The 25,660-nt window shown below is 43.8% G+C and overlaps 1 protein-coding gene across 2 annotated transcripts in view; it reads right to left on the reverse strand.

Moving 5' to 3' along the window:
* The window catches only part of LOC113836627 (teneurin-2), a 934,552-nt gene that overhangs the window by 104,373 nt on the left and 804,519 nt on the right, over positions 1-25,660 (reverse strand). Inside the window, exon 11 of one of the 2 annotated variants that reach the window (XM_035448193.1) lies at positions 24,445-24,657. In XM_035448193.1, coding sequence (XP_035304084.1) covers positions 24,445-24,657 — 213 coding nt within the window. The remainder of the gene's footprint in view (positions 1-24,444; positions 24,658-25,660) is intronic. The other variant, XM_035448194.1, reaches the window with a different exon arrangement.

A 25,660-nucleotide genomic window follows, 5' to 3' on the forward strand; every position in this document is an offset into this window, starting at 1 on the left:
ATATTGAGGCAGAGTTGCTCACTAAACCCAGCTCACTGATTCTGTTAGTCTAGCTAAGTAGCTTGCTGCAAGGGAGAGGTCCTCTGTTTTTATCTTCCAAGTCCTGGGATTGCAGGTGAGCTACTGCACTCACCTGAGTGCCGTGGATCTGAACCCTTGTCCTCATGCTTGCATCCCAAATGTGGAACAGTGTGAAAGTCATCCATTGAGCCCCAGCCCCTCTTTTTCTTTCTTCCTTTGGTACTAGAATTGAACCCAGGACCCTGCTGATTAAGTTGAGCTCCACCACCAAGCTACACTCCCAGCTCTTTTTTTTTCTTCTCTATAAACTCTCCAGAATATTCTATTGTACAAAGAAGCCTAAGAACTAGTGGTTTAATGGCCTCCTTCCTGGGCTTCTCAATGCCTCCTGCGTGAAAGACTTTGGCTCTGTTGTTTATGGCTGGATTCCCAGTGCTCACCCCAGTGGTTAGCATTAAAGATATTTGTTTGATGAATTCATGAAGAAAGAAACCCAGGCTGTGTTTCTTTGCTGTTTTATCATGCCCTTGATTCACCAGCCAGGTAAAAGGAAAAGCCTCCTGCAGGCCACACCCCAAGCACTGGAAGGCCCATCCTTTCCCCAGCAGAAGCAGCAGCTGCTTGCTGCACAGGGTCCAAACCCAGGCTGTGGCAGGGGCTGTGTGTGCATGCCAGTGTGGAACTCTGCCTCAAAACCTGTAAGAAGCAGATAGCTCCTGACTGAAAGAGACAGACTGAACACCCAGAGAGGCAGAAGAGAAGGCACATTGGTAGATTAAGAGGGTGACAAGAGTCACACAAAGGCAGGGATGACAATGAGAAGAGAGTCCAATGGTTTAATTTGCTTCTTGGAGGATGATCAAGTTGTTTTACCTTGTGCCGCTCATTCCCACAGCTGTCCAGCAAATAATGAATGTGGCACCTACTGGTATGGAAATAGGGACAGGCATGACTTTGATTTCTTATTTGTTATTTTTGACCATCCAATTCTACACCCACCGAGCAACCTGATAGCCACAGGAGGGTCATACAAATACAAATAACGCCTAGGAGGCCTGTGGGCACGGACTTGTTACTTCTGGAGGGCTGATGGCTCTCTTTAAACTAATGTAAAATCAGGCCAACAATCAATTACTGTTTTTTTTGTTGTTGTAGCTAGCACAATTGCAAGAACATAAGAAAATATAAAGTGTCTGTTTTTTTTTTTTTTTTGAGGTGTTACAAAGGGCCAGGCAAAGAATCTGCTCCAGGACAGAAACTATAGTTCTTAGGAAGTATTTTACACCATGACAATGGCAGCAAACCATCACAGCAACACTCCCAGGTGCTTTACTCATATGAGGTCATTCAACTTGGTCACAATAAGCCTTGGTGTAGGTAATGTAGGTATTTGTATTTGTATGACCCCCATGAGAAAGTAGAGGGAACAGAGAAGTAACTTGGCAGATGGAGGTAGAGGCAGGATTCTGACTTCAGGTGCTGGACAGACTCCACAGATCTGTTCTCCACTAGGCTCAACAATCATCCTGGTTTGCCCAGAAATGGCCATGTTTTTGCGTATCTCATGAGAGCCCTGAGTTCCAGGTAACCTGGGGTCATCACTGAGGTTCGGAAGTGAAGACTAGGGTATTAAAGAAGGTGGGTTGGGGAGAACATGAGGACTGGGGTCTTGACTGGTCATTGTGGAGTCAGAAGGTGAAGTGGTGATGAAGGTCTCCAGAGACAAGGAAGAGGTCAGAGGTGTAGACCATGTCACTTGTATCATCAAGGAGTATGGGGTCCTTCAGTATGCCTGCTGTGACTAAAACATCAGGACAGCCTGCAGCAATACAAGTCATTCTGTATTAAAATCTGCCAAGGTTTGGTTTTAGGAGCTGCCTCAGACACTAACAATCTTCAGCTGCTCAAGGGCCTGTATGTGAAATGGTGCAGTGCGGTATTTGTATGCAACCTACAGAATCCTCTGGAATATTCCATATCATCTCTATGTTATGTCGGTGCTGTACTGATAGTTGTTACATGGTATTAGGGAGTAATGACAAGAAAAACTTCCACCTGTGTTCAACCCTGATGCATATTTCTTCCCAGTTTGCAGTTAGGTTATATCTGCAGGTGCGGATTCTGTGAAGCAGGCTCAGCTATAACAGTTAGGGTCTGTGTCTGAACTGTGTGGGTTTGAATCTCAGTTCCACCCTTGGGTACATGAACTTTAAGCAAAATGCACAAGCCCTTCATGCCATAATTTTTTTCACCTACAAAACAGAGCCTGCAAGATATCACTCCTTTAGAGTTGTTAAGGGTTAATGAGAGGCTATGGCCCATGGTAAATCTCCTATACAGACGCTATTATCACTGTTTCTTTTTTAATCACTAGAGGAATCCTCTGACAGTGTGCTTCAGGAAAGTCTTTCATCAGCTCAAGGATTGGTGCTGGGGAGGGGCCATGTTCTAGGACTTAAAATAGGCACAGCCCTGGGTGGGTCAACACACAGATGTAATTCCACAATTCCAAATGCTGAGGCAAGAGGGCCTCGAGTTTGAGGCCAGCCTGAGCTGTGCAGTGAGATATTGTTATAAAAGAAGAAAAATGCAGGCAGACCCCAAAAGTATGTGCATAGTCAGTACAGCTAGAAAAGCACTTTCAAAGACTTGGAAATAAATGAGAAAAATGAAGTAACTTTCTGGGAGAATTTCCTAGTAACATGTCCCTAGGATGGACATCACAAGTTATCTAAAGAATGCATCTTAAATTCAATAGATGTGTAAGATATAACTCTTAAGGACCACAGGGTAAGAAATCTCACCCACATTCAGCAAATTATATTGGTGGGGGGTGAGGAGAGACTCATGTCCATTACTAAATATGCCCTACCCTGTGCGGGGGCAGTGGGAGGGAAGCAATGGTATCTGTCATTGTTGGCCAAGTGCTCAGCAATCCAAAATCTATTTCAGCAAGCCATTGCAAGGACCATAGGAAATACATATTGTCATCATGTGTGGCTGAAATTACTGAGGCTCAGTGGAGTTAATTAACTTGATGAGGATCATCAGTACTCCAAGTGGTAGAAGAGGGATTTGAACTCAGGCCAGCATGCTTTGCTCTTCTCTAGTTTGATAGGTTTCTATGGGAGAGGATGGCCCCAGCATATCATGACATCAACTGCATCTGTGAGTTCTGCATCCTCAAATTCAACCAGCCTTGCCCTGAACATGTTGTACCTTTACTGAACATGTCTAGATTTTTCTTGTCATTATTCCTTAACAATATAGTTTATCTTTTAATAAAGCATTTATGCTAATTAGGAATGACAAACAACCCAGAGATGATTTAAAGGATGTGGTTTCATGGCGTAGCTTATACACAAATTATGCCATCTTACAAGGGCATTTTGGTACTCTCTAGGGTCATGGAACAGGTCTCTATGGAAAGGGAGGAGTGAATGTAATTTTGCTTTGATTCCTTGCTTTCTAAGCAAACTTCTGATTTTAAACTTCATTACCCATATCGATTTCCTTTTAGGGAGAGAATATACTGGAACTGTAAGACTTCTTCACTGTGGATTAATAAATTGCCATTTTGGGGTTAGATGCAAATTTGGAATCGAATGAGGGGATGAGTAGAGGGCTCATCTGTGGACCCAAACAGATGGAGGCACTGAAGCTGAGAACCAGGCTGTGTGCTAGAAAGATCCTGCAGGGGAAGTGGCTGCGTGGTGATGTGGTTTTGCCTCTTGCTCTGTTTTAGCCCCCAATGAGACTGACATGTGGGAACCAAAGGAAGAGAACTTCTGAGGAAGAAATACCAGCCCAGTTTCATGGTTATTGATTGCTGACAATATGCCGATCTTGTAGCAGATCCATGAGTAGTTTTTTTTTTTTTTTTAAATCAATGGGTCCGGGAAGTCCTGTGGACAAGGTGACATATGAATGGAGAATGCCAAGCACAGGAGAGGAGCAGTCATGCAACTGTTTGCAGGGGAGAGTAGTTCAGGCAGAAGAAATTGGGAGGAACAAAGTCCTGAGGCAGAAGAATGCTTGGGGCAGCATAGGGACAGCAAGTGTCTAGTTGGTCAGAGCAGAGTCAGTGAAAAGCAGGGTTTTACAGTTTATTCTAAGCATAATGGCTTTATTCCGAAGAGAAGGCTGGCGTGTGTGTGTGTGTGTGTGTGTGTGTGTGTGTGTGTGTGTGTGTGTGTGTGTGAGCGCGCGTGCGCACGTGCGTGCTGTGGTCAGTGGGAGGTTAAGCAGAGGTATAGGATGGTCCTTTTTACTGGGTGGTTAACAGATTGGGGGAAATTTAGAAGGCTGGCCATGAGGAGGTCATGGAGCTCTGTGGGTAAGCCATAATGGTGGTTTGATAAGTACCAGTTGTGATTCTGGCATGGCTATTTATAGATAGATGCCTTTAGGTTTTTACCACCTATCTGTGTGGAAGGAAAGAGTTTTTGAGACACAAAGGTGCCCCAGCTTGCCACATCCCCATTTGGGAACCAATGAACAGACAATGGGGAGGAGCTGGGTCTCTGTTGTGATTTTACTTCCCTTTAAGGTCCTTTGCCATGTTAAAGAAGATGTCTTGTGACCAAGGATGAGAATGACATGGGCACACAGAGGAAAGACTGGAGGAGAAGACAGAGCTACAGGGTCACAGAGGCTCTGGTTGTAGGGTCAGGATGGACAGTCTCATTTCCAACAGCTCTAGCGACTTTCTTAATGTAGTGACTTCTGACCAGAATGGTATGTTTATTCAGCTAGCTACATCTACCTCATCTTGGTCCTCTTTGAGCCACTCCCAGAAAACCTTGTGTTATCATTGCTGATCTTTCAATTCCTTTGTGTTCTATATATCCTTTCAAGCTAGCTTGACCCCTCTGAATTGTAGCATTCGAGGACACTTAAAAATTTTGCTCACTTTCTGGGCAGTGGGGGCACACACCTTTAATCCCTGCACTTGGGAGGCAGAGGCAGGCAGATCTCTGTGAGTTCAAGGCCAGCCTAGTCTACAAAGTGAGTTCCAGGACAGCTATAGCTATTATACAGAGAAACCACATCTCAGAAAAAAAATTCACTCACTCACTCACTTACTCACTCACTCACTCGATCGCTCACTCACCCTGTTTGTCTATCTATATTATCTATCTATCTATCTATCTATCTATCTATCTATCTATAATCCATCCATCCATCCACCCATCCATCCATTCATCCATCCCTACCTATATCTATTCATTAATCCATCAAGCCCTCCTTACTAACCAACCACTCCAAATCCTGAGAACACTTGGAGACAAAACACCCCATGTCAAATGAATTCACAAGCGAGGGTATGTTTTACTTTGTTTTGTGTACTTTACCTTGTAGAGAAGCGGTAAAAACACTCTTATCTTTCCTCCTCCTCTTTAGCCCCTTTCTTCCCCTCTGGGTTGCACAGCATCTCCCATACCCACCTTAGTCATCAACCCACAATCATCTGTCATTCAGCCTTCCCATCCCAGTGACCCAGGCAAGCTGAAGTCAGCTCAGAAACAATTTGAATTCTGTGACTGAGTCTTTTTCCCAACTCAGCATTTAACATCATCCAAAGGATGGGGGCGGGGGGGGGCTACTGCTCACTGCAGGATGTTTGTGTACAAGTTTTTGCAATAATTTTGAGCAGGAAGCACATGCAAGGGTACCACAGTATGAAGAGTAAGGAGGTCTTTGTTTTCCAAGAGAGTAGAGAATGGTCTTCAGAATTCCCGCAATCTGGCATATGCTATTGTTAGGTGCTATTCTTCAGTTTTGCATAATGAGAACACCCTGAGAAAGGCAAGCTCCCTCTTTGAAATCTTCTCATTTGCTGAGAAACTAAATTCCCTCTTTTCAAATACATTTTCACATGCAAAACAGCAGTCTGTTTCTGCTAAGTCACATTCTAGCTAAATGGATAATTGAGCGTGTGAATGGGAGCTGCTACTCAGCTGCTGACCTACAGGGTTGCCACACATAGACACTCCCAAATTGCGGTGGAGCAATCCCCAGGAGGCAGAAAGCATGACTGATTTTTCCAATAAAGCTACAAAAATCGATAATCCCTGTAGACGAAATGCTTGCATCTCTAACCATCTCAGAGATTTCTTCCTCTGTTATCTTCCACCCCAGAACAGGCCTGTCTTTGCCTTGGCACCCACTTCCCATCCCTTCACTACCAGACTCAAGCCTGTACTCTATTACAGTTCTGCTGAACGTACCTTTCAGGGAGGCTCTGCAATGCTTCTTGATTTAGAGATGCCTGGGTTTTATGTGGTTGTGGGAAAAGTTGCTTAGCTTTTCCCGGGCGCCAATAAGTTCTGATCTATGGCTGTGCATGCCTGCATGATTAATGGCACATGCAATGCAAGGACTTGGAGCTTTCAGAGGTCACCCCATGTGTACTGAATAATACAGCGCAGATCCAAAAATACCCTTGGATGAGAATCCTGGCTGCACATAAATGCAATGACATTGCCTGCTTTAGTTGACATTGCCTGAGACTCGGTGTTTCCAAAGAAAGTCACCTCCCCAAGCAGGCAATTTCAAGATAAAATGGGTGATCCTTTTGGTTCCTTGGATATTTCTCTGTACAGTGTTATAGGTGCTGGGAAAAGGAAGGGGGCTGGGAAAATCATGAGGCTGCAATGTTAGTTTCTGACAGGATTTCTAAGTTTAGGGTAGCCAGGCCACATTGTGAAGCAAATTAAACGTCCATGCAAAATATGCTACTGTGTGCAGTCCTGTGGCTGAGAATTTAAATGCACCAAAGTCAAGAGATTCAAAATGATGGTTCCCACAGCAACTATAACTCAGTTCTCTGGTGAATATAAAATTAACTTTATTGCAAAACATGCTGTTCAATTTACGCCTTAATCTAGTCATGGCAGAGTTACAGTTGCTGCGAGAACGCTAACTCTGAATTGTTTTGAATAATTAATTTAATGAAAAGTTGGTGGAAACGTGGACTCTGATAGAAAAGTCAACTGAAATTTAGGCAAGTTGGCCAATTGTGCCAATATGGAGTGGCAAAGGGTCAGTCATAGAATCTGAAATTACTTGGTGCACTCTTTGGCTTAGGGACACTGGTCAAGGTAATGGGGCATTGTCCTTAATCCCCAAAGGCACGCTCTTGCAAGGGATGACTTTACCAACAGGTGATCGCATTGGTGGACTCCAAAGAAACCCTGTTGTTGTTGCTCCTACCTGGGGACAAAGCAAGTGATCAAAATAGGCAATGATCACACGTGGTCAGTGGGATTTGGAGCTCAGCTGCCCTTTTCTTGAACCATTTGGCTCTCCACATATTGCTTCATTTTTGTGAGCCAGCTTTCTTTTGTGTAAAATGAGGGTATCAATAGTTTCCCCCTCATAATGTCAACACAAAGTTTAGATGGGGAAGAAGACATGGCAAAGAACTTAGCAGAATCTGGCAAACTTTGTGTTAGGTACTCAGTAACAGTTAGCTGGTGATATCTAGAAAGGGAAACGTGGTTGAGTTGGTAGATTAAAAGTAGTGACAAATGCAACTATTTGGCCTGTCTGGTTCTTTTATTCCAGATTTAACTGGCGTAAAGTTAATCTGGCAAAGGGGACATAAAAACAGAAGCAGAAGGTGGCAGAAAGTGTCCCCACTGATAGTGCATCTTCCTTGAAGTCACCGAGGCCATTCCCTCTGAAGTTCTAGAAACTGTCTCTTCTACCAGATTCAATTTTTTTTTTTTGATTTTTTGAGATGGGGTTTCTCTGTGGCTTTGGAGGCTGACCTGGAACTAGCTCTTATAGACCTGGCTGGTCTTGAACTTACAGAGTTGCACCTGCCTCTGCCTCCCGAGTGCTGGGATTAAAGGTGTGCGCCACCACCGCCCGGCAAGATTCAAATCTTTTGACTTCTTTTTTTATTAGCTCTTTCCCTCGTTTTAGACTTTAATTCCTCTCTTTATTGTGAGATATTCATGCCACTGGTTGGCGGATATACTGCATGACATATTGCATGCATGTTTAACATACTAGAGAGTTGAGTTGTTTCTACCCCTTCTGAACCATTTTTTCACTCTTGGAAGTAATATGACCCCCACCGTGAATGTATACTCTAGACCGTAGACAAGAAAGTCCTCTGTTCAAGCCTGAATATCCCTCCCCCCAAACTCAGGAGGAATCCCTGATCCACCCAGTGCATCCTTTTGCTGGTCCACCTTCGAAGCCAGCTCTGTACTCCTAATCAGTGGGTAATTTTGGCAGCCGAGAAACAATACTATTGAAGCTAACTCATTGACTTCTCCCTACTCCCTCCTTAACTATTCTCCTACATACAATGTGGTGTTTCTTTCTCCTTGTCTTAAATGAATCAGAAGCTGGGCAAGGGGGAAGGGCATGTTCCCAGGGAATTTTAAGGTTGGCCAGCAATCGCTGGGCACCTGCTGTGACCCAGGCTCCATGGCAAGGGATAAAGTAGTCCCCCCTCAAGGGATCTATATTGTACTGCCTGGTCCTATGGTTGGCCAAACCAAAGGAACCAACTGCCAGAGGAATTGTCAAGGTTTTGACAGAAAGGGACAAAGTCACAGACTATGAGGGAAGAGAAACTCAAAGGCAGTGCCTCAGCAGTGTGTGATTTTAGCTTGTGAAGTTATCCTGGCTTGGCTCTACTTTCCCTCTCTATGAAGCACCAGCTTCATACTGTTTGCAGGGCTTCGGCCTCCTTCCCCACAAAGTCTTGGCTTGTGGCTTTCTGCCTTGCTGTGATCAGTGTCAGTAACATTTTAATGGCTCCTAGAAGACTTGATTTTATAACACCGCAATCGTTTGTTTTTACTGCTCTGAAAATATTTTAAAGCTATATTACTTAGTGTAACCTAATCTCACTGGTGATGGAAGGGAAATTTGAATGTGGAGTTAAGGGTACCCTCAGAGCACAGAGCTCATTTAGAGGCAATGGAAAGAGATCCCTGGTTTTTATCAGGTGCTTGGCTCATGTGGAATTTCACCCCTGCTTTGCCTGCAACCCTAGAGGTTCATGGTGGGAACCTCATCAACCTAAACTCCTCCTCTGTCTGTCTGGGGCTCCCCAAGTGCCCCACTTTGGCTTCAGGAGTCAAGTTCATCAGTTCACCTGAAGGCTGGTGGACTTGACCCAGCATTCTTTTCTAACTGTCTGAAACCAGCTTTGGCTGATTCGGCTGCACTAGGAAGCTATGGTTTCACTGACCTTATAATTTTCTAGAATTCAGGCACCCCCAGGCTGTGGCAGAGGGTTCCTCATCACAATGCCTGATTGCTGCATGGATGGATGTGAAAGTATCAAGTATGGTGGATGCATTAGAGCCTTGAGAGGCTCCATGGAAGAGGGCACCGAGAACCGTGGCTCTCCAGTTAGAGTTTGAGGAACTTTCATTCTGAACACCTAACTGGAAAGTGCAAGCTGATGGCTCCCAAGGTAGCAAAAAGGTAGCTTCTTGATAAACTCCTGTCTATAAAGACATGGATATTTTCCTCTCCCCATACATTTTGATTCACTAGGGGAAAGGTTTTACTTTATGCCTGACTCTGGAAGCCTAATATGACTCTCTGTGGATCTTGAATGTTTTCATCCCCTCTGTTCTCGAGGAAGTGTCCTGATGGGAGGGATCAGATGGGAAGTAGGTGGATGTGTCAGCCTTTGTAGTTCCAGTGAATCTAGTACCTCCCCAACACATGCATTCCGAATGGCCAGGTGTTCCCCTGGTTCTGCACCTGCCTCTGAAGGATGCTGATGGCATGCCTGCATGCAGAGGATGTGGATGATTAGAGTAGAGTGTCATGCTGGGAGTGCTTCCCAGGAACCAGTGGCCTGATTGGAGACAATTTAGGAGGAAGAGCAAGCAGTCTAGAAAATGTAGAATACTTGTGCTGTGCTGTCCCAGGAAAATTATCAACAGGTTTACATTGCTGAACTGGAGTCTTCTCCCTGGGTCATGCCTGCAAAGCCCAAGGAATTCCCCTCAGTAGAGTTGACAGAGCACATAGGCTGAGGAAGCAGAGGGGAGAGGGCAGGACAGGGGACTGTGTAGTAAGGCCTCAATCACAGCCACAGCCATGGAGGGAAAACAATGGCTGTGGAAGGGCTCTAGTCCTTTTGGGACAGTCTGATTTTCCTGGCTGCTCTATCCAAGGCAACTCAGGAAGGGGAAGGATTCTGGTCCTGGCCTCCACTGTACCTCTTGGGCCCTTATGCCTAATTTACATGGCCACTTCTGTTAATCCACTGTAGCTGAAGAAAAGGCATGCATTACCAGGTCTTCAAGGGAAGGACTTCATAGGTGCCATTCTACCAGTCTAATGAAGGGAAAGAGACACAGGGGACCCAAGAAGCACAGGTTATAAGGCTCCTTTAGCAGGACACAGGTGTCTGGAACCCTGTAGTACCCCAAGTAGAAGTTCTAGGTCTCGAACACTCAAAAGAGCAGCGTTTGAGAACATGGCATTAGACCAATGGCAAGTGCAGAGACGTGCTGCAATGGGTGCGGATGTACCATGCTGGGTCTGCTGAGCGGTCAGGTGGGCACACACACATGCATGCACACACAGACATGTACACACTCATACGCACGACAGGAACCAGGCATTGTCTTGTCTTGTCTGCATTTATTGTTGGAATTTGGAGTGGGCTGTCTATTGGGATAGATGGGAGGAACTAAGAAGTCAAAGAAAGCAGTGGAGGAGGTGGCCATGAGTAGCCCTGCTCATGGTTTTTGAATGCTATCTTTGCCAATGGTGTAGACCATAGATAGATTTCAATCGGTGAGTCAACCTAGCTAGTCTTGTATAAAATACTTCTTGTTGCTGATCACTGTGTGTTTGGGGGCTGCTGCTTGCTGTGAGGTGCACTGAGACAACACAAAGTCTTTTGAGCTCCTTGGAGAAAATTCACCATGTAAGTACAAATTACCACCATTGTACCATGGGCATGAGACTTGCATCAGCTTACACCAATCATCAAGGACGGCTGGAGTATCAAAGAAAAGCAGCCAAAGCTATCCCAGTCTCAATGCAGGTAAATGATGTTTCCAAATTTCCATTACCCCTGCCTTAGAGGCAAACGTCAGGGCCATAGAAGAGCGTGCCGTTGGTCCCCCAGTCTTATTTGAATGGCTTGAACAGCACTGATTTTTTTCCCCCAACACTGGAAAATTGGGAGAATAGACACAACCATCTTGCCTTTATGAAATTGTTGAAAAACTAGCCTTTTTAGGGGAAAAAATGAAGCTTACATTTCTACATGGCAACACATAGCTGGAGCTGGCTTGGACCTGCCCTCTACAGCTCGGGCATTCGTTAGCCACTTCCTGCCCAGGTGCTTGTACTCCATTCAATGTGCTCACTTACTTTGCTCTTGCCTCCTGTTCATGGGGATATCTGAGTTTTTCTTTCTTTCTACTGGTTATGCCCTCCCTTACTTTGTCTATGTCAACAAAGAAACGGAATTCATAGTGCCCTCATTATCCAAATCTAGGCCAGCTCCCCTTACAGAGGAAAGATCTGCCCAACCACCCCTTACCAAGGGAGAAATGAGGAGAGCCGGGTTTCTCTCCCTCTCCCCTCTCTTGTCAGTAATTCCACCCTAAAAGCTCAAAGTTTTCTTATTCTGGGCTGTCCAGGCAGTAATCCAACTAAATTAGATCATAAGCATTTGAAGGTTTTCATACTAAATAAAAATATAGATATAGCTAAGAGAAGACGAGATTTAATTAATGAGTGTTATTTAACAGAACAAGTTGTGCCATATATGGGGGATTAAGAGATAAAAAAGGATAGGAGGGAAAATCAAATTTTAATGAGTTGCTGTCTTTGCTTGCTTTAGCGGAGCTTCCTCCATTGAGGAAATATTAACACTTACTAGGGAATCATCTGCATGCATATACAGGGTGATACCTGACTCTCCATTATGCAGTAGCACTGTGCTACATACAAATTCAAGCCTGTCTTCAAAATTCAAGGTTTCCGTCCCCACATTGGTGGATCTCTTAGGGAAGACACAAGCAAGGCTCAGTATTGAAGAATACATTTAAAAATTATTACTAGACATGCTGGGAACGGGATTGTGGGTTAGAATACAGCCAAGTCTTGTGTGGGAAAACTGACAGGTGAGCTCTGAAGTACTACAGTCGACCCTTTGCTCCTTCAAACCATTCTCCATGTTTGTTACCCCTGGAGACATTGACACAGTGAGGTCCCTTGTGTCACACTTCATATGGTACTGAATACATTAGGCACTCGATAAATGCTAACAGACTTATCGAAACTCAGCACGAACTAGACATGCGAAGTATGGACATGAAACTGGGCATGCACAGTTCATGGATGATTTCTTGGCATTGCTTAAATTCATGTTTTTGCTGGTGGTGGTGGGATCCTTAGTGCGTCCCCATCTCTTAGCATCTACTTTTGCTGTGAGTGTCCATTTTACTTAAAGGACTGCAACCCTGTGACCCATAGGGTTCCTCCTGGGACAGCAAAACAGGAGAAGGCTGCAGACATCCATGTTATCACCTCAGGCTTATCTCTGAGGATCTTTGGTGAGATGCTAGGCCTTTATCCCTGCACAACCAATTGCTATCTTTTCTGGTCTCTGTTGCGCACTCTTTGAAGACATATTTGGGAAGCTGAGACAAAGGTATGCAGGTATGGTGTCAATAATTTTTAAGCTAACGTTTATGGAATACCAAGCACTATGCTATCCATTCCTTAACAAATTAAGTCTCCCTAACAGCAGGGTGGAACGATGACTATCCCCAACGTCCAGATAAGAAGAATCAAAGCTCATTCAAAATACATTACTTGTAAAAAGTCATCCAAGTGGCATGTGATAGGGACTGGTTTTGGAGCCAGGCCTGTTTAATGACAATGTTATGCACATTTCCTACACCTCCCCAACCTCTGAACTCACAATTAATGACAATAGTAAAGTGTTGCTCAAGAGTGCTAACAGCAGAGAGGAAGATGTTATATTCCAAATGTGTGAGATAGTGACAGTTTGCAGCGGTTTTTCATGTGTTATTATGCATTTCAAATGGCGTAATTTGGGGTCAACCCCTTTCCGGCACTAGATTTCTCTATGCTATGGATGCATTTCCTTTATCAGGCCTCCATAGAGCAGGTCAGTAAGTGAATGGACACAGATCTTTCTTGGTCCCATTATATGGAAATCAAAAGTTAATTCAGTTCCTCTTCAAAGGATGGTGAGAAGTTGATAGCAATATGCTTAAGGGAAGCAAGTTGACTTGCCCACATTCTCTGATTTAATAGGAAAAAAAAATCTAGTTTCTCATATCCCCTCCAATATCTTCACTCGCTTTCCCCTGTTCAGGGAAATTGCAATAATCAGTGCTAGCTGGATTGCCTGGGCTTATCCACACCCAGAGCAGAGAACCTGCCTCAGGGCCACGTGGCTAGGTTACTCTCCACAATGCAGAAGACATACTTTGACTTTCATGTTACTGCACAGAGTGTGTTTAGGATGCACTGGTGGTTTGATAGCTTACTGGAATCAAATTGGGCACACACATTTCCTCTGTACTTTCAAGGTGATGATTTCATAATCTCTCAGACTCCCCACCCCCTGGCATTGTTTCTAGACACCTACTCAGGGCTGTCTGGCAATCCCTTTTGAAGTTAAAACATAATTTCAAAAATAAAGAAATGCAATTCACACTTATCAGAGCCCATCACTTACATACAGCTTTAGACAGATGACCTCCTGGGCCAAGCTTTAACCAACTCCATTGCCAATGGGACTAGGCATGGCTGCTGCTGTGTTAGGGATTTTCAGCCTGGGATTCTTAGCTCTTTAAATGGTCTAATACAGTACTTTTATGAAACTTTTTTTTGGTATAGCCCATCCTTCCTTAGAGTGACATTTAGGGGATGTATGATCTGAACTGCATAGTTCTAACTCTGATATATGCTAGGATAAGTAGCTTGAAAGACCTGACCAGAAACTACTCAGAATTTGGGGTTTAGCAGATGTGTAGGCACCCACTCTATTCCTTTCCAAGTGTATTTAGAATGAAAGAGATATCTCAGGAACACATTAATATGCAGGTTTTTTTTTTTTCTGGCTGAAAACAGAAGCAACTGTTAACTGGTTCAGTTGTGGGGAGGTTCTTGACTGAGTCTAAACTGGCATTCAAAGACTGGTCAGGGTTTAAAGAGTTTTTAATCATCTCTCATACATTTTTTTGGTTCTGGGACACATCTGAAGATGACTGGAAATGAGGATATAAATAGACTCCATGGTGTTTGCTGTATATCTAGCTTGGGGAGAAGCCTTGAGACACAGGAGAGATGTAGTTTGCACTTGGTATTTGCTGTTCCAGGCAATCAACCACATCTAAGGCAGAAGTGAAGGACTATTCTCTTAAAGAAACTTAGGGCCAGCTGTTAAGGTTGCAGAGTGTTTACTGTATAAGTGCAATAGGTGTTCACAGTGGGCTCTAAGGGTGTGGCTGGGACTGAAGACACCTGGCCTCCCACAGCATGGAGCCTGGGAGGCGGTGCTGTATGATGTCCTGGATGAGGATATTGAAGGCAACTGGTTTCTGTGAAGGGATAGAGCTTGAAAATCTGAAAAGGGTTAGATACACATATGTAAGGCTCCCTTGGAACTTCAAAACCCCTGGTGGTGTCAGCAGGGAGTGAACTTGGAGATTGGGATGAGCCATGAACTTGGACAGGTGGTGCAACTGACATAAATTGTTCCTAATGTGTGAAGTAGGTTTGTGGGAATCAGACAACTTGGGTCTATCAGTCTTACAATGAATTTAAGAAGGATCAAGGATCTGCTCCCTAGAGTTTGAGAAGGTTTCCTGTTACCACCAGCCTCATTTTGATTGTTATCCCAGCTGTCTTGGCAAAGCATGTTGATCTCTGCTGAACTGACCTTTGCACTTGACACTTGTTGGCCTAGGGAGTCAACAGCATCTTTAGGGATCTGAGAACAGAAAGAAAGCAATGCCATTGTGGACCAGAGTGAAGTCCATCTGGAGAATTCTTTAGTTACTGCCACGGAAAAAGCGTGGACTTCCCCTTCAGGGTTTTAATAACCAGAGAAACATTATCTGGTTGCGTTTAATTACATCATAGATACCTTGTCCTATTGCCAAGGACCAAACAGGCCTCTCTTCCTGATTACAATGAAAATATGTGTGTTTTTTAAAAACAAACGCGTTACTTAAACTATGGATTTTTTTAATTAGAAGAAAGATTAACTAAATGAATTTCTCTTGTAATTTAATCCATTCTAATTATCTTGAGACTGTTTATGATGAAATACTTAAAATTTTGCCTAGCTGCAAAATTCACAAATGAAAAACCTTCATTCTAGCCTATGGTATGGGTGCCTCCTGCAGCTCTCTGTTTGTAATGGTTTACAGAAACACATGATAGAAAAGATGGAGGCAAGTGCATCACAGTTGTGACTAGTATGTGTTCAATATGGTGGTACCCTATTTTCCAAAGGCAATAAAGATTATCATTTAAAAATACATATTTTATTATTTGAATTCTATGAATGAGTGAGTGTGTGGGTGTGGGTGGGCATATGTATGTGGGAGTGTAAGAGCCTTTGCCAACTTTGCATAAGATCTCTCTGGAGCTGCAGTTACAGGAGGATGTGAGTCACATGACAAGAACGCTGGGCACCAAATTTGGGTATTCCGGAAGAGCAGTGCATGCTCTACAATGCTGAGCCATCTTTCCAGCCCTAATACAATCTTTTTAATGTCTTTATGACACCCATTATTTTGTAAGTGACTGTATGGGAAAAGGCAATCACTTTAAACATAGCTTATGAAATAGAATGCTATGAAGGGAGAGGGTTGCAAAGATTGAATCCTATTAGACAAGCAACTTGGGAGGAAAGGCAAAATCTGTTTCTGACATGAACATCTGGGATATCCTTTTGATAACTACAGAGATTCCCCAGATGTTACATATGTGTCATGCTCCAAGGAATCAAGAAACTGCAGTGAGTTAGGAAGGAGGGTACTTGTTAAGGTTATTGGATTTGAGTCGGGACAGAGAATCAATGAGAGTTTTGGTCTTCCTAAAGGGCATGCTTGTTACTTGGTAGACTCAAAATGTGGACTTTTGGATTACTTTTGATTTACATAGTCAGAGCAAGTAAAATTGTGCCACCAATATGTTCTAAGCAATGCTGACTCGAGGCATCCTCTGCCCAGGAAAATACATTTTTCCTTCCACAATGCTGGGAATCAAATCCTGAGTTTCAGGCATACTAGGCAAGTGCCCTGTCACTGAGCTATGTCCCAGCTGATCAGACTTCTTCTCAATGCAGACCAGGACATCTTGCCACACTCCACAATGGCATGTCTGTGGTCTCCAGTTAGAGAAACACTGCTTTGAAATACAGAGTATTCTTCTTTGAGGAGTAACAATTTCTAAATTATACCCTGAAGAAGTTTTTTCTTTTGAAAGATACTTATTATAAAAATAAAACCTAGGATTAAAATAAATTCATAGGCTACTTGGTTCTCTGGGAACAGCTGTCTCACAGTTTGAGAACCTTTGGCCCAAAAGTAGCAAACCCCAATGTTACAACATGGTTCTACTAACATACATATTTGATGGCATGTATAGCTTGACTCTTTGATAAGATGAATATGTTCAGTTTCAGCTGAGAGATGAAATTCTGGGTTTGCTATGAGAATGAGTTGTAGAACAAGACTTTGTTTTGATGAAGGGGTGTTGGCTGTTGATATGTCACTAACTTCTGGATGGGTTTGGAGGCAGATCTGTGGAAGGGTGGCTAAAGATAGGAGAGTCAGAATCCTTCCTTGCCCTTCAATTTATGTTACGTAGGTGCTAGGCAATAGTGACAGTCATGATGACATTAGCTCATGTCCACAGGGCTCCAATATCAGGCTAAGTTCAGTGCCACATACACTTCTCAACCAGCACAAGGAAGGTTGTACTATTTAGCAATGCCCATCTTACAGATAATGAAACCAAGGCAGGCACCAGGATTTGAGTTTAAGCAGGCCTACACAAAAGCCATGTCCTTCAGAACTTCCTTAGTAAGTTTGCATTTCTCTCAATCCAGGGAAAGTGGAGGAAGACAGATGGACTTCTGCTTTAATATTTTCTATTAAAAAATATATATGGATGAAGTGGGGATAACTTTTCCGCATAGGTAAGGAAACATCTCAACATCCATAGAGATGGATTCCCAGGTAAACTGGGCATGAATAGGAACCAAGGGGAGCAGATGAACAAGAAATGTTAACAAAAAGCACCTTTCATTACTCTCCATGCTTCAGCTGCATGCCATCAGATGGGGCAACACTCAAGGAGCCTGATCCTTTAATGCTAGGTCGTTAGTGTGCGTTATGGGAAGATACACTGAAAACCTGCCTTACAGCAGAGAAAGGGCTTGATTGCATTTGAGTGGCCCATTCACACAAGTCTGCATCACATGCAGTAAACCCTGGAAATGGACAGGTCCTTAGAGATCATCTTATTCAAGTATGTTCCAAAGTCAGTCAATCACACAGTGCATTTGTGATATTTGCAATATCTGCACTGTTATTTACTTAATATTTTTCTTTAAATTTACTCAGGCCTAATATTGCTACCTACTATCAGCACATCCCTAAGCAATAACACCCATGTAATCAGTGGTTTGATGTGGTAGTTATGTTTTCCTGATACTTATTCTTACGAGCTTCATATAACTATCCAACAAAGTACATTTGCACCCAATAGGCAGCATCTTGTGTTTGGATACAATGCCCTAGAAGCAACTACATGGTTTAATGTCAACATTTCCTGCATGAAGAAACCGAGGTTAGAGACTATTGGTGACATGTTCTAGGGTACATGGACTATGTTTGTCATAGTCAAGCCTAGAATACACATGTCCCCCCTCCATGATACTGAAAGGAATGAGTGATGAGAGAGGTCTATCATAAATATCCCCAGGAATTCAGCTCAATAGAGCTATCTTTCTCTTTCCTTTCAAAGTCTTGGGGTGTTAGTGCAGATGTACTGTCTTTTGTGTACATGGAGAGAGATCCAAGAATTGCAGACTTGATTTTCTGTAAAAGCTCAACTACTAAGTACCCAGGACATACTAGGACAGTCATTCTACCTTTTCAACAGATCTTACATGCGTTTGCCTTAGGGTGTGCAATCTCTCTGCTGATATCTCTCCCCAGTGGGCCTATGCCCTGAGAGTGAACCATATTCAGTTCTTTGTTCAGGTGAAGTCTTGTATCTTTCATCAGTGACACAATGAAATTGCGATTAACAAGAGACCATATATATGATGGTGGTCCCATAGGTTATACTAGAGTTAAATTTTTCTTCTCTCTTAATGACATCATAGATATCCATGAGTCATAAGTATGTGGTGACACTGTAGTAAGCAAACCCACTATTCTGTCATTGGGATAGAAGTATAATAACTCATTTAATTTTGAATAGTACACAATACTTGGTAATAACTGCCATTGTTGATAGTTTCTAGATTTTTGTTATTGTGGAGCATATTCCCACTTATTAAAACTGTTCACTATAAACAATGTTTTGTAGCCAGCAATATCTATAGCTTTCCATAGCTTTTAATTGCATTAAGAGGCCCTATCAAATGACTGACCTAAATCATCTAAGTTTGCATAAGAACTCTATTATGCAATGCCAAAGTCATTTAATCATGCAGTCACTGGATCATGTCCCCGCTAAGAGATATATACTATTTTTGATGGGTCTGTACCTGCCACTCTAGGCTACGGGCTTAAATTCTGACCGCTTCCTCTGAAACTGTCAGGCGATGGTACAGAGAATGATCTAAGCTCCCCAGAACCCTTCCCCTCCTCTGTTCTTGATAAGAGGCCATGTCTGGGGAAGATAGTACTAGATTGCATAGGAAGCCCTTCCAGAAATGTTTTTTTTTCCTGGAAATCTGGAATACATGTCATAACATCAGGACAAAACTTGTGTCCATTGCATCTATTTTCCAGCTTATGCTGAAAGGCCTCCTTCAAACAGCTAAGACAATGAAGCAATGTGATGAGAATCTCACCATGTGTAATGCTCTTGTTTCTTGTTATTTTATTTTATATTTCCACAGTGGCTTCAAAATGTATCCCTGTCTCTTCTGCCTCCTACTTTTTATTCTGGGTTTGGATAGAAAATACAGACTTACAGACCAGAGTCAAAGAGAATATCTGGGCATGTGCCATTCCTAATGTGCGGTAGAAGGCTTACATTTGGCCAACTTGTGGGAGAGAAATTACTGTTCTAAAAGCTTATCTATAGTAATAAAATTTCTAAAGGTTCGGGTTTTTACTAGAAGGGAGGAGAAGGATGACAACAACTATTCTGAAAATAGTTTCAACAAGAACACCTGGAGGATTTGATTAATCAACCAATCAGATTATCAGCTGCTGTTATGGACATGGTGGTGAGGATGACTCTGCAGAGGCTAGATTCATCTCAGCTTGAACTCACTATAGTCGCAAAAGCTCAATGTTCAAAGATAACATTGGGGAGAGCAATAAAAAGGGGGAGAGCAATAGCTACACCAGTTTCCCTAACTTGGGTGGAAGGTGGAATGAGATGCAAAGCCAGCTGTCTTTGTGTGACAATGGCTAATTTTAACAGTTGCTTTTCTCTAAGCTTGTTCCCTATAGTTCTGAGACTTTCTCCCTCCTGGACTGTGACCCTGTCTCCTTCTGATGACAATCACTTAATCAGCACATCTCATTGTCGCCTGGATGGTTTTACCTTGGGTAAAGATTCATTATCCTTATTAACATCTCAAGAAACCTTTTCTTTCCCCAACCAATTAAAGAGGAAAAATAGAAGGGCCCAGTGCAATAGATGGAAAAGAAAACTCTTCTGACATGTGACACCTGCTCAGGTCACTCAGCCCCATGTGGCCCTGAGAATCAAGTTGTCACAGTTCTGAAACATGAGCAGAGGTCAGGACCACAGAGGTAAAACATACAGGTTGGAATAACTGTTGTATGCTCTGTTCACTGCCCACATCCTCAACAGCTCTCCAGGCTTGGAAAGTACCAGTGTTGGTGGACTGAGTCCCTAGACTGTCACTTTGTGTTACTTGGCAGGGATGGAGGCCTACATCCAGCAGAGGATCACAACAGTGCACCATGCACAGATAACTGCCCTCATTTCCCTGGCAACAGGAATGCTGGTGTCTCCTTGTATTTTCTCAACTATTCTGCCAATCAAACACACTAACACCCAATTCACCTTTTTTATTATATAAGAAATGCTTATCTGGGTTTACTATAGTTCAAGTGATTTGACCTAATAAAAATTCTATAGTTCCATCAAGCTGTGGTGCGATAGCCATTGGATGGCCTTCTTATGTTAAATCCTTCATATTAATAAGGGGTAGTGGCAGGTGATAGGCAGGTGGCAGTTTATAGGAACAGAAATCCATTTTAAAATCACATTTAAGGAATAAACCTCCTCTAACCACACAATATGCCTTCTGATTTATTCATAGGAATAAACTGCACCTTACCCAAATAATGCTAATATATTCCAAAGATATACATGAAGTGTGGTGATTTAGATTCAAAGTCTATTCTTATCTATGCAGTTCTATAGATTTTAGACCTTATATTTACCTTGTTAGGAGTGAACATAAGACTCATTGTTGGGCAGATAATTTAGCTTTTACAGATAACACTAACACATTATACCTTTGATTCAAATATGTAGCAATAAAACACACACTAAATTTCCAAATAAAAATAATTTGGTTACAAATTTGGGAAATGCATTTGACCAAATATGGAGAGCCCCTGGGGCAGAATTCAACTTGAGTGACTTTTGGGAAGTCTGCACTTTCAACGTCTCTTTCTTTTCTTCCCTCCCCATCTTATTGCTTCTTCAGTACAATAAATGCAACCTATAAAGGCTTGTGTGAATTGTTCAGGTGACTATTTGCAAGGACTCCCCTGAAACCATCCCTCTACGACCTTCTGAAAACAGGCTGCAGACCACCTGAGCACCCAGCACCAACCATCCACCATCCTGCCTTACCCCACTGTTTACTGACTAGTGCCATTTCATTCTTATTTATTTTCTATCTTCAAAACATAGCATTTGAGGCTCTGTGTGGAAAGGCCCTGAGTTCTTTTCTTTCCTCTGACTGTCAGTCTCCCTGAGGAGGAGGGCTGATTCTGGGCTTGTAAATTGTGGCATTTACTTTAAATGAAATGACAGGGATGTCTGTTCAAACTAAAAACCTAAAACTCCATGAAGCAGCTCCAGGGGCCAGTAGCTGGAAAGCCTGAGAAGTAATTATGCATGGATGATCCTCTTTCCAGCTTTCCAGTAGTGACTCTCACCAACTAAGGGACTTTTGTTGTTTTTGAGAAAACACAGAGAAGAAAACAAGGAAGAGACAACACAGGTCTTGTTAACTAATCTGGGGAGCCCCAATTTCTCCCAAGAAAAAGCTTTGGCAATCACAATCTTAACAACTTTCTTAAAAGTGATTCTAATATCTTTGGGCATCCTAATTCGGAACCAGGGACTTGCATGCGCTAGTACCTCTCCGTTCTTGAAGCGCTATGCTGCCTACAAATTGGCATTTCCTTGACACCCCTCAAGAACTCATGGGTGTCAGATCACAGAGATATGACACTTGAGCTGAATACGTCAAGTAGCCGAGACACCCTTTGCTAGGTCATTGCACCCAAAGCCTGCTTGACTGAAGTGCCTGGGCTCTCATGCTGGCCACAACCTCACTGTCCTCCACTGAGATCAAAGCTGTCATTGGTCCATTTCTTTTTCAAAGGCTCCAGAGACAGCTCTGTTCATGTTTTTGGTCTTCCCTCTCACGCACGCTGTGGGTCCTCTCCCTTTTCCTTTGGCACTTAGTGGTGTCTCTTCCTCACAGGGACGCCCGCCTGCCTTTCCTTTTACCTCTCTCATCATCTGGTCTTAGGCAATTTTCTTATTTAGAGCTCAGTCACTTTTTTAAAAAAGAGCTAGACAACAATTGGTTTTGTGGATCTTTTATCCTGTATTGTGATTACTCAATGCTGAGGTGTAGCTGGCAACTAACAAGATGCCAAAGAACTGGTGCGGTTGTCCTTTACCAATGTTCTGTGTATGGACACTGAAATTTGAATTTCATAGAATCGTCAAGTGTCAGCAGATGTTTTTTTTTTTTTTTCTTTCTGGATTTCAAGCAAGGCTTTAAAAACTGTCAGAAACAGTTCTTCGCTAGCAAGCTACAGAAAAATCTGGCATCAGGCCAGGTTTATCCCTTTGGCTACAGTTGGCCAACACCTGCCCTAAGGTCTACCTGCTTTTCCCTCTTGTGAACTATTTCTAGACCAGGAAATAGGTTGCGGCAGGAGGGAGAGCCAATAGGCTCCACTCTGGAGACACTATCCCTGCCCTTTACTTCCCAGACAGGGAAAGGAGAGCCAAAATTGAAGTATATGAATAGAGAGATGTGGGATTATCTACTTTAGGGGCGTTGTTTGGCAAGAGCTTCTGGAAGGGGGCAATAGGGACAACAGAGACATGGAGGTGGGGAGGAATTCTTATTTAAACCACACCAGGCTTGCAGAAGCACACAAAAGCCCCGAAGAGTAGAAGCCACTGTAAGGACTGTCTTAGTCTTGGGCTGTGCACATCCCTCCCCTGTAAGTCTGGTGAATCATCCCTCAGCCTCTGCAGGGACCTGAGATGAGAGTGGCTGCAGGGAATGCAGGACCTGGAGCATCATTGAGAGATTGCAATAACAATTCACTGCCAACGGACTGTCCCAGCAGGGTCCCAGTGCAATAGTCAGGGCCCTGATTGGCACTCTGCCCTTCAGATGGCCAATTAGATGGAATGGAAGAGATCAAATGCAGAATCAATTCACTTCATCTCTGTTTAACTGCCCAAATGAACAGCATGGGAAACTGAGTCTGACCTCATCAGTCAGCCCTGTGCAAGATCTTCTCCTGGTCTCTCATTGTAGATGACCAATTTGGGTTTTGGGGCTAGGACAGAGGATAAGGCTCCAAATTTATGGCTAGAATCAAAGGTAACTTGAAGCAGGGAAGCAGTTGCTTGTTTGGAGCCCCCCTAAAGGGTCTATGCAGGCTGGTAGGTTATCAAGCCTGGTGTGGAAGAGTCCTCCAATAGACTTAGATAAGCAGCAAAAGCAAAACCCGGAGGAAAAAAATACGATAGTTGGGTGGATTACCTTGTAATCCTAACTATCTGAGAGAAAAAAGTGTTGGCTTCCAATCCTCTATCAAAGAGTTAACTAGGCACATTCAGAGCAGCCTGTGCTTTCTTCAGCAAAAAGAAAGGGAAAAAACCCCCACAAAATGGCAAAAACAAAACAAACAAAAAACTCCCCCAAAACAAAACAAAGCAAAACAAAAACAAAAACAAACACTCTCCCAACAAAAAAACAAAACCTCAAATGAGGAAACTTAAAAACCATCATGTAAATTTATGCTTTGGGAGACAGAGTCATAATATATAGTTCAGGTTGACTTCAAACTAAAGATCTTCCTAGTTCAGGCTCTTAAATGTTGGGATTATAGAGTATGCCTTTATAATCCTTTTAAAATAGTCACTTCGAAACAAAGAACAGGCCTTTAGCATTTTTTGAGGGAAGGGGAGGTGTTTGAAACAGGGATTCTCTGGGTAGCCTGGGCTATCCTGGAACTCACTCTGCAGACCAAGCTGGCCTCCGACTCAGAGATCTGCCTGCTTCTGCCTCCTGACTGCTGGGATTAAATGTGTGCGCCACCACTTCTGGCTTACAAATATTCTTGGTTAAGAAAATTTTCGTTTGTGAGTGGTAGTGGAGTGGAGAATGGAGTGGAACCAGAGGTGGAGCCGTGCACTAGTGGCAGTGACGCTGGGGAAGCTCAGGAGTCAACCACTGGGCTGTGTGAGCAAGAAGGTGCTTGTATCTACAGCGGTTGTGCCTGGCTATCCAAGGACCTGGATGGTTTGTGTACACCAAACATGGCCCACAACAGGTTCACAGTGGTACCAGAGCCAGGGATCTGGGTATCCAGCCAGAGAGAGCAGGGAACAAGGGCACAGTCATATCAGAGCGCTTGGCAGCTGTGGGCACTGACAGTTTCCCATGCATGTGCATTTCTTCCTCCCCAAGATGAGTGCTTTGGATAAGGTTTCTAATCTGATTGGGTCTCTTTCCACCCCCAAATGCAATCCTGCAAAGAAGGGAAAGGTTTTTCCAGTGGTGGAACCTCACTTTCCCCTTTCCCTAACCCCGTGGAGATTTGGAGCGGCAGTGCGATGTTGGAGGGCACATGTGTCCCTGAGGGAACAGCCAGTTGCAATGCGCGACCGTCACTATCGATCTACGATTTATGAAAATAAAGCAATATGTGCCTGTTTCGGTGCCTGCCGTTTGCCTACCAATGGTGCAGTGTTCACCATTCCAGCCCTCTCGGCATTCACATTTGCCATCTTTACAGGTCCCGTGCTCAATGCAGCGGGGGTGGCACACGCGCTGGTCACAAGCTGCGCCTGTCCAGCCCTCTTCACAGCGGCAGGCTCCCCCGATGCAGACGCCGTGAGTGCCACAGTCTACTGAGCACACTTCTGGAAGAAAAACAATGATTACAGCTCAACACCACAGCGGGGTGAAGTCCTTCATGGAAGCCAGACCACACACATGGCTCCAGAGGGGCCGAGGCCCAGCAGCCATAGCAGGTTTGTCTCTCCGCTGGCTGGGGAGTCATTTTGCTACTTAAATTTTTTTTTCTTCTTCTTCTAGAGCAGTGGTCCTCCACCTGTGGCTCCTGGGCCAGCAGCATTACCGTCACCTAGGAACTTGTTAAAAATGTTAAGAAATGCAAATCCTTGTGCTCAGGTTGGATCAAGTAGATGTGTTGTTGGGAGCAGGACTCATCAATTCACTTTAACAAGCCCTTTGGATAGTTTGGATACTCACTGGAGTGTGACAACCGCTCTTCTAGATACTGAGACCCTTTGAGAGAAGGTCAGGCAGTGGCTGCCATTTAGCTAAGCTGACCAGGAGGTGCACCTCATGCAAAAGAACTATCTGGTGGATTCTGGCTCCCTGTTCGGCTGGGGTTCTTCCTCACTGAGAGCCTGAGCTGACCAAGCCACTGAAGCCTGCTAGGGTTCATGCTGCTCCATCCTCACAATGCCTGCAGACCCACATGGTCCCCAGGTCAGCACTCTACGGCAAAGGTAACCACTGTAAAGTATGCTGCACTTGCACAGCCTCTTTCTCAAAGGAGCTCAAAGTCTTTTGTGGGGGGAGGTGGGGAGGAGACAGACAGACAGATATTCACTCTGGCCTTCCAAACCTATCACGCGAGGACAAGCACGTGCCAGACATTCATCCTTACAACAGCCCACAGAAAAGAGGCATGGCTCGTCATGCCAAGGGGGAGGGGACCAGACCAGAATGGGCAGTGACTTGTTCAAAGTCATAGCATGTCTGCAGTACAGCTGGGACTTGGGACTAGGGCTCTGCATCATCCCCCCTCCCCTGCAGAACTTTGTCAGGATCACCAGCAGATGAAGCCAGAGGTGAGTGGGCCGACTCCCTTCCTTCCTTCCTTTTTTTTTTTTT

Source organism: Cricetulus griseus, chromosome 7 (genome assembly GCF_003668045.3).
Source record: "Cricetulus griseus strain 17A/GY chromosome 7, alternate assembly CriGri-PICRH-1.0, whole genome shotgun sequence".
Classification (NCBI taxonomy): domain Eukaryota; kingdom Metazoa; phylum Chordata; class Mammalia; order Rodentia; family Cricetidae; genus Cricetulus; species Cricetulus griseus.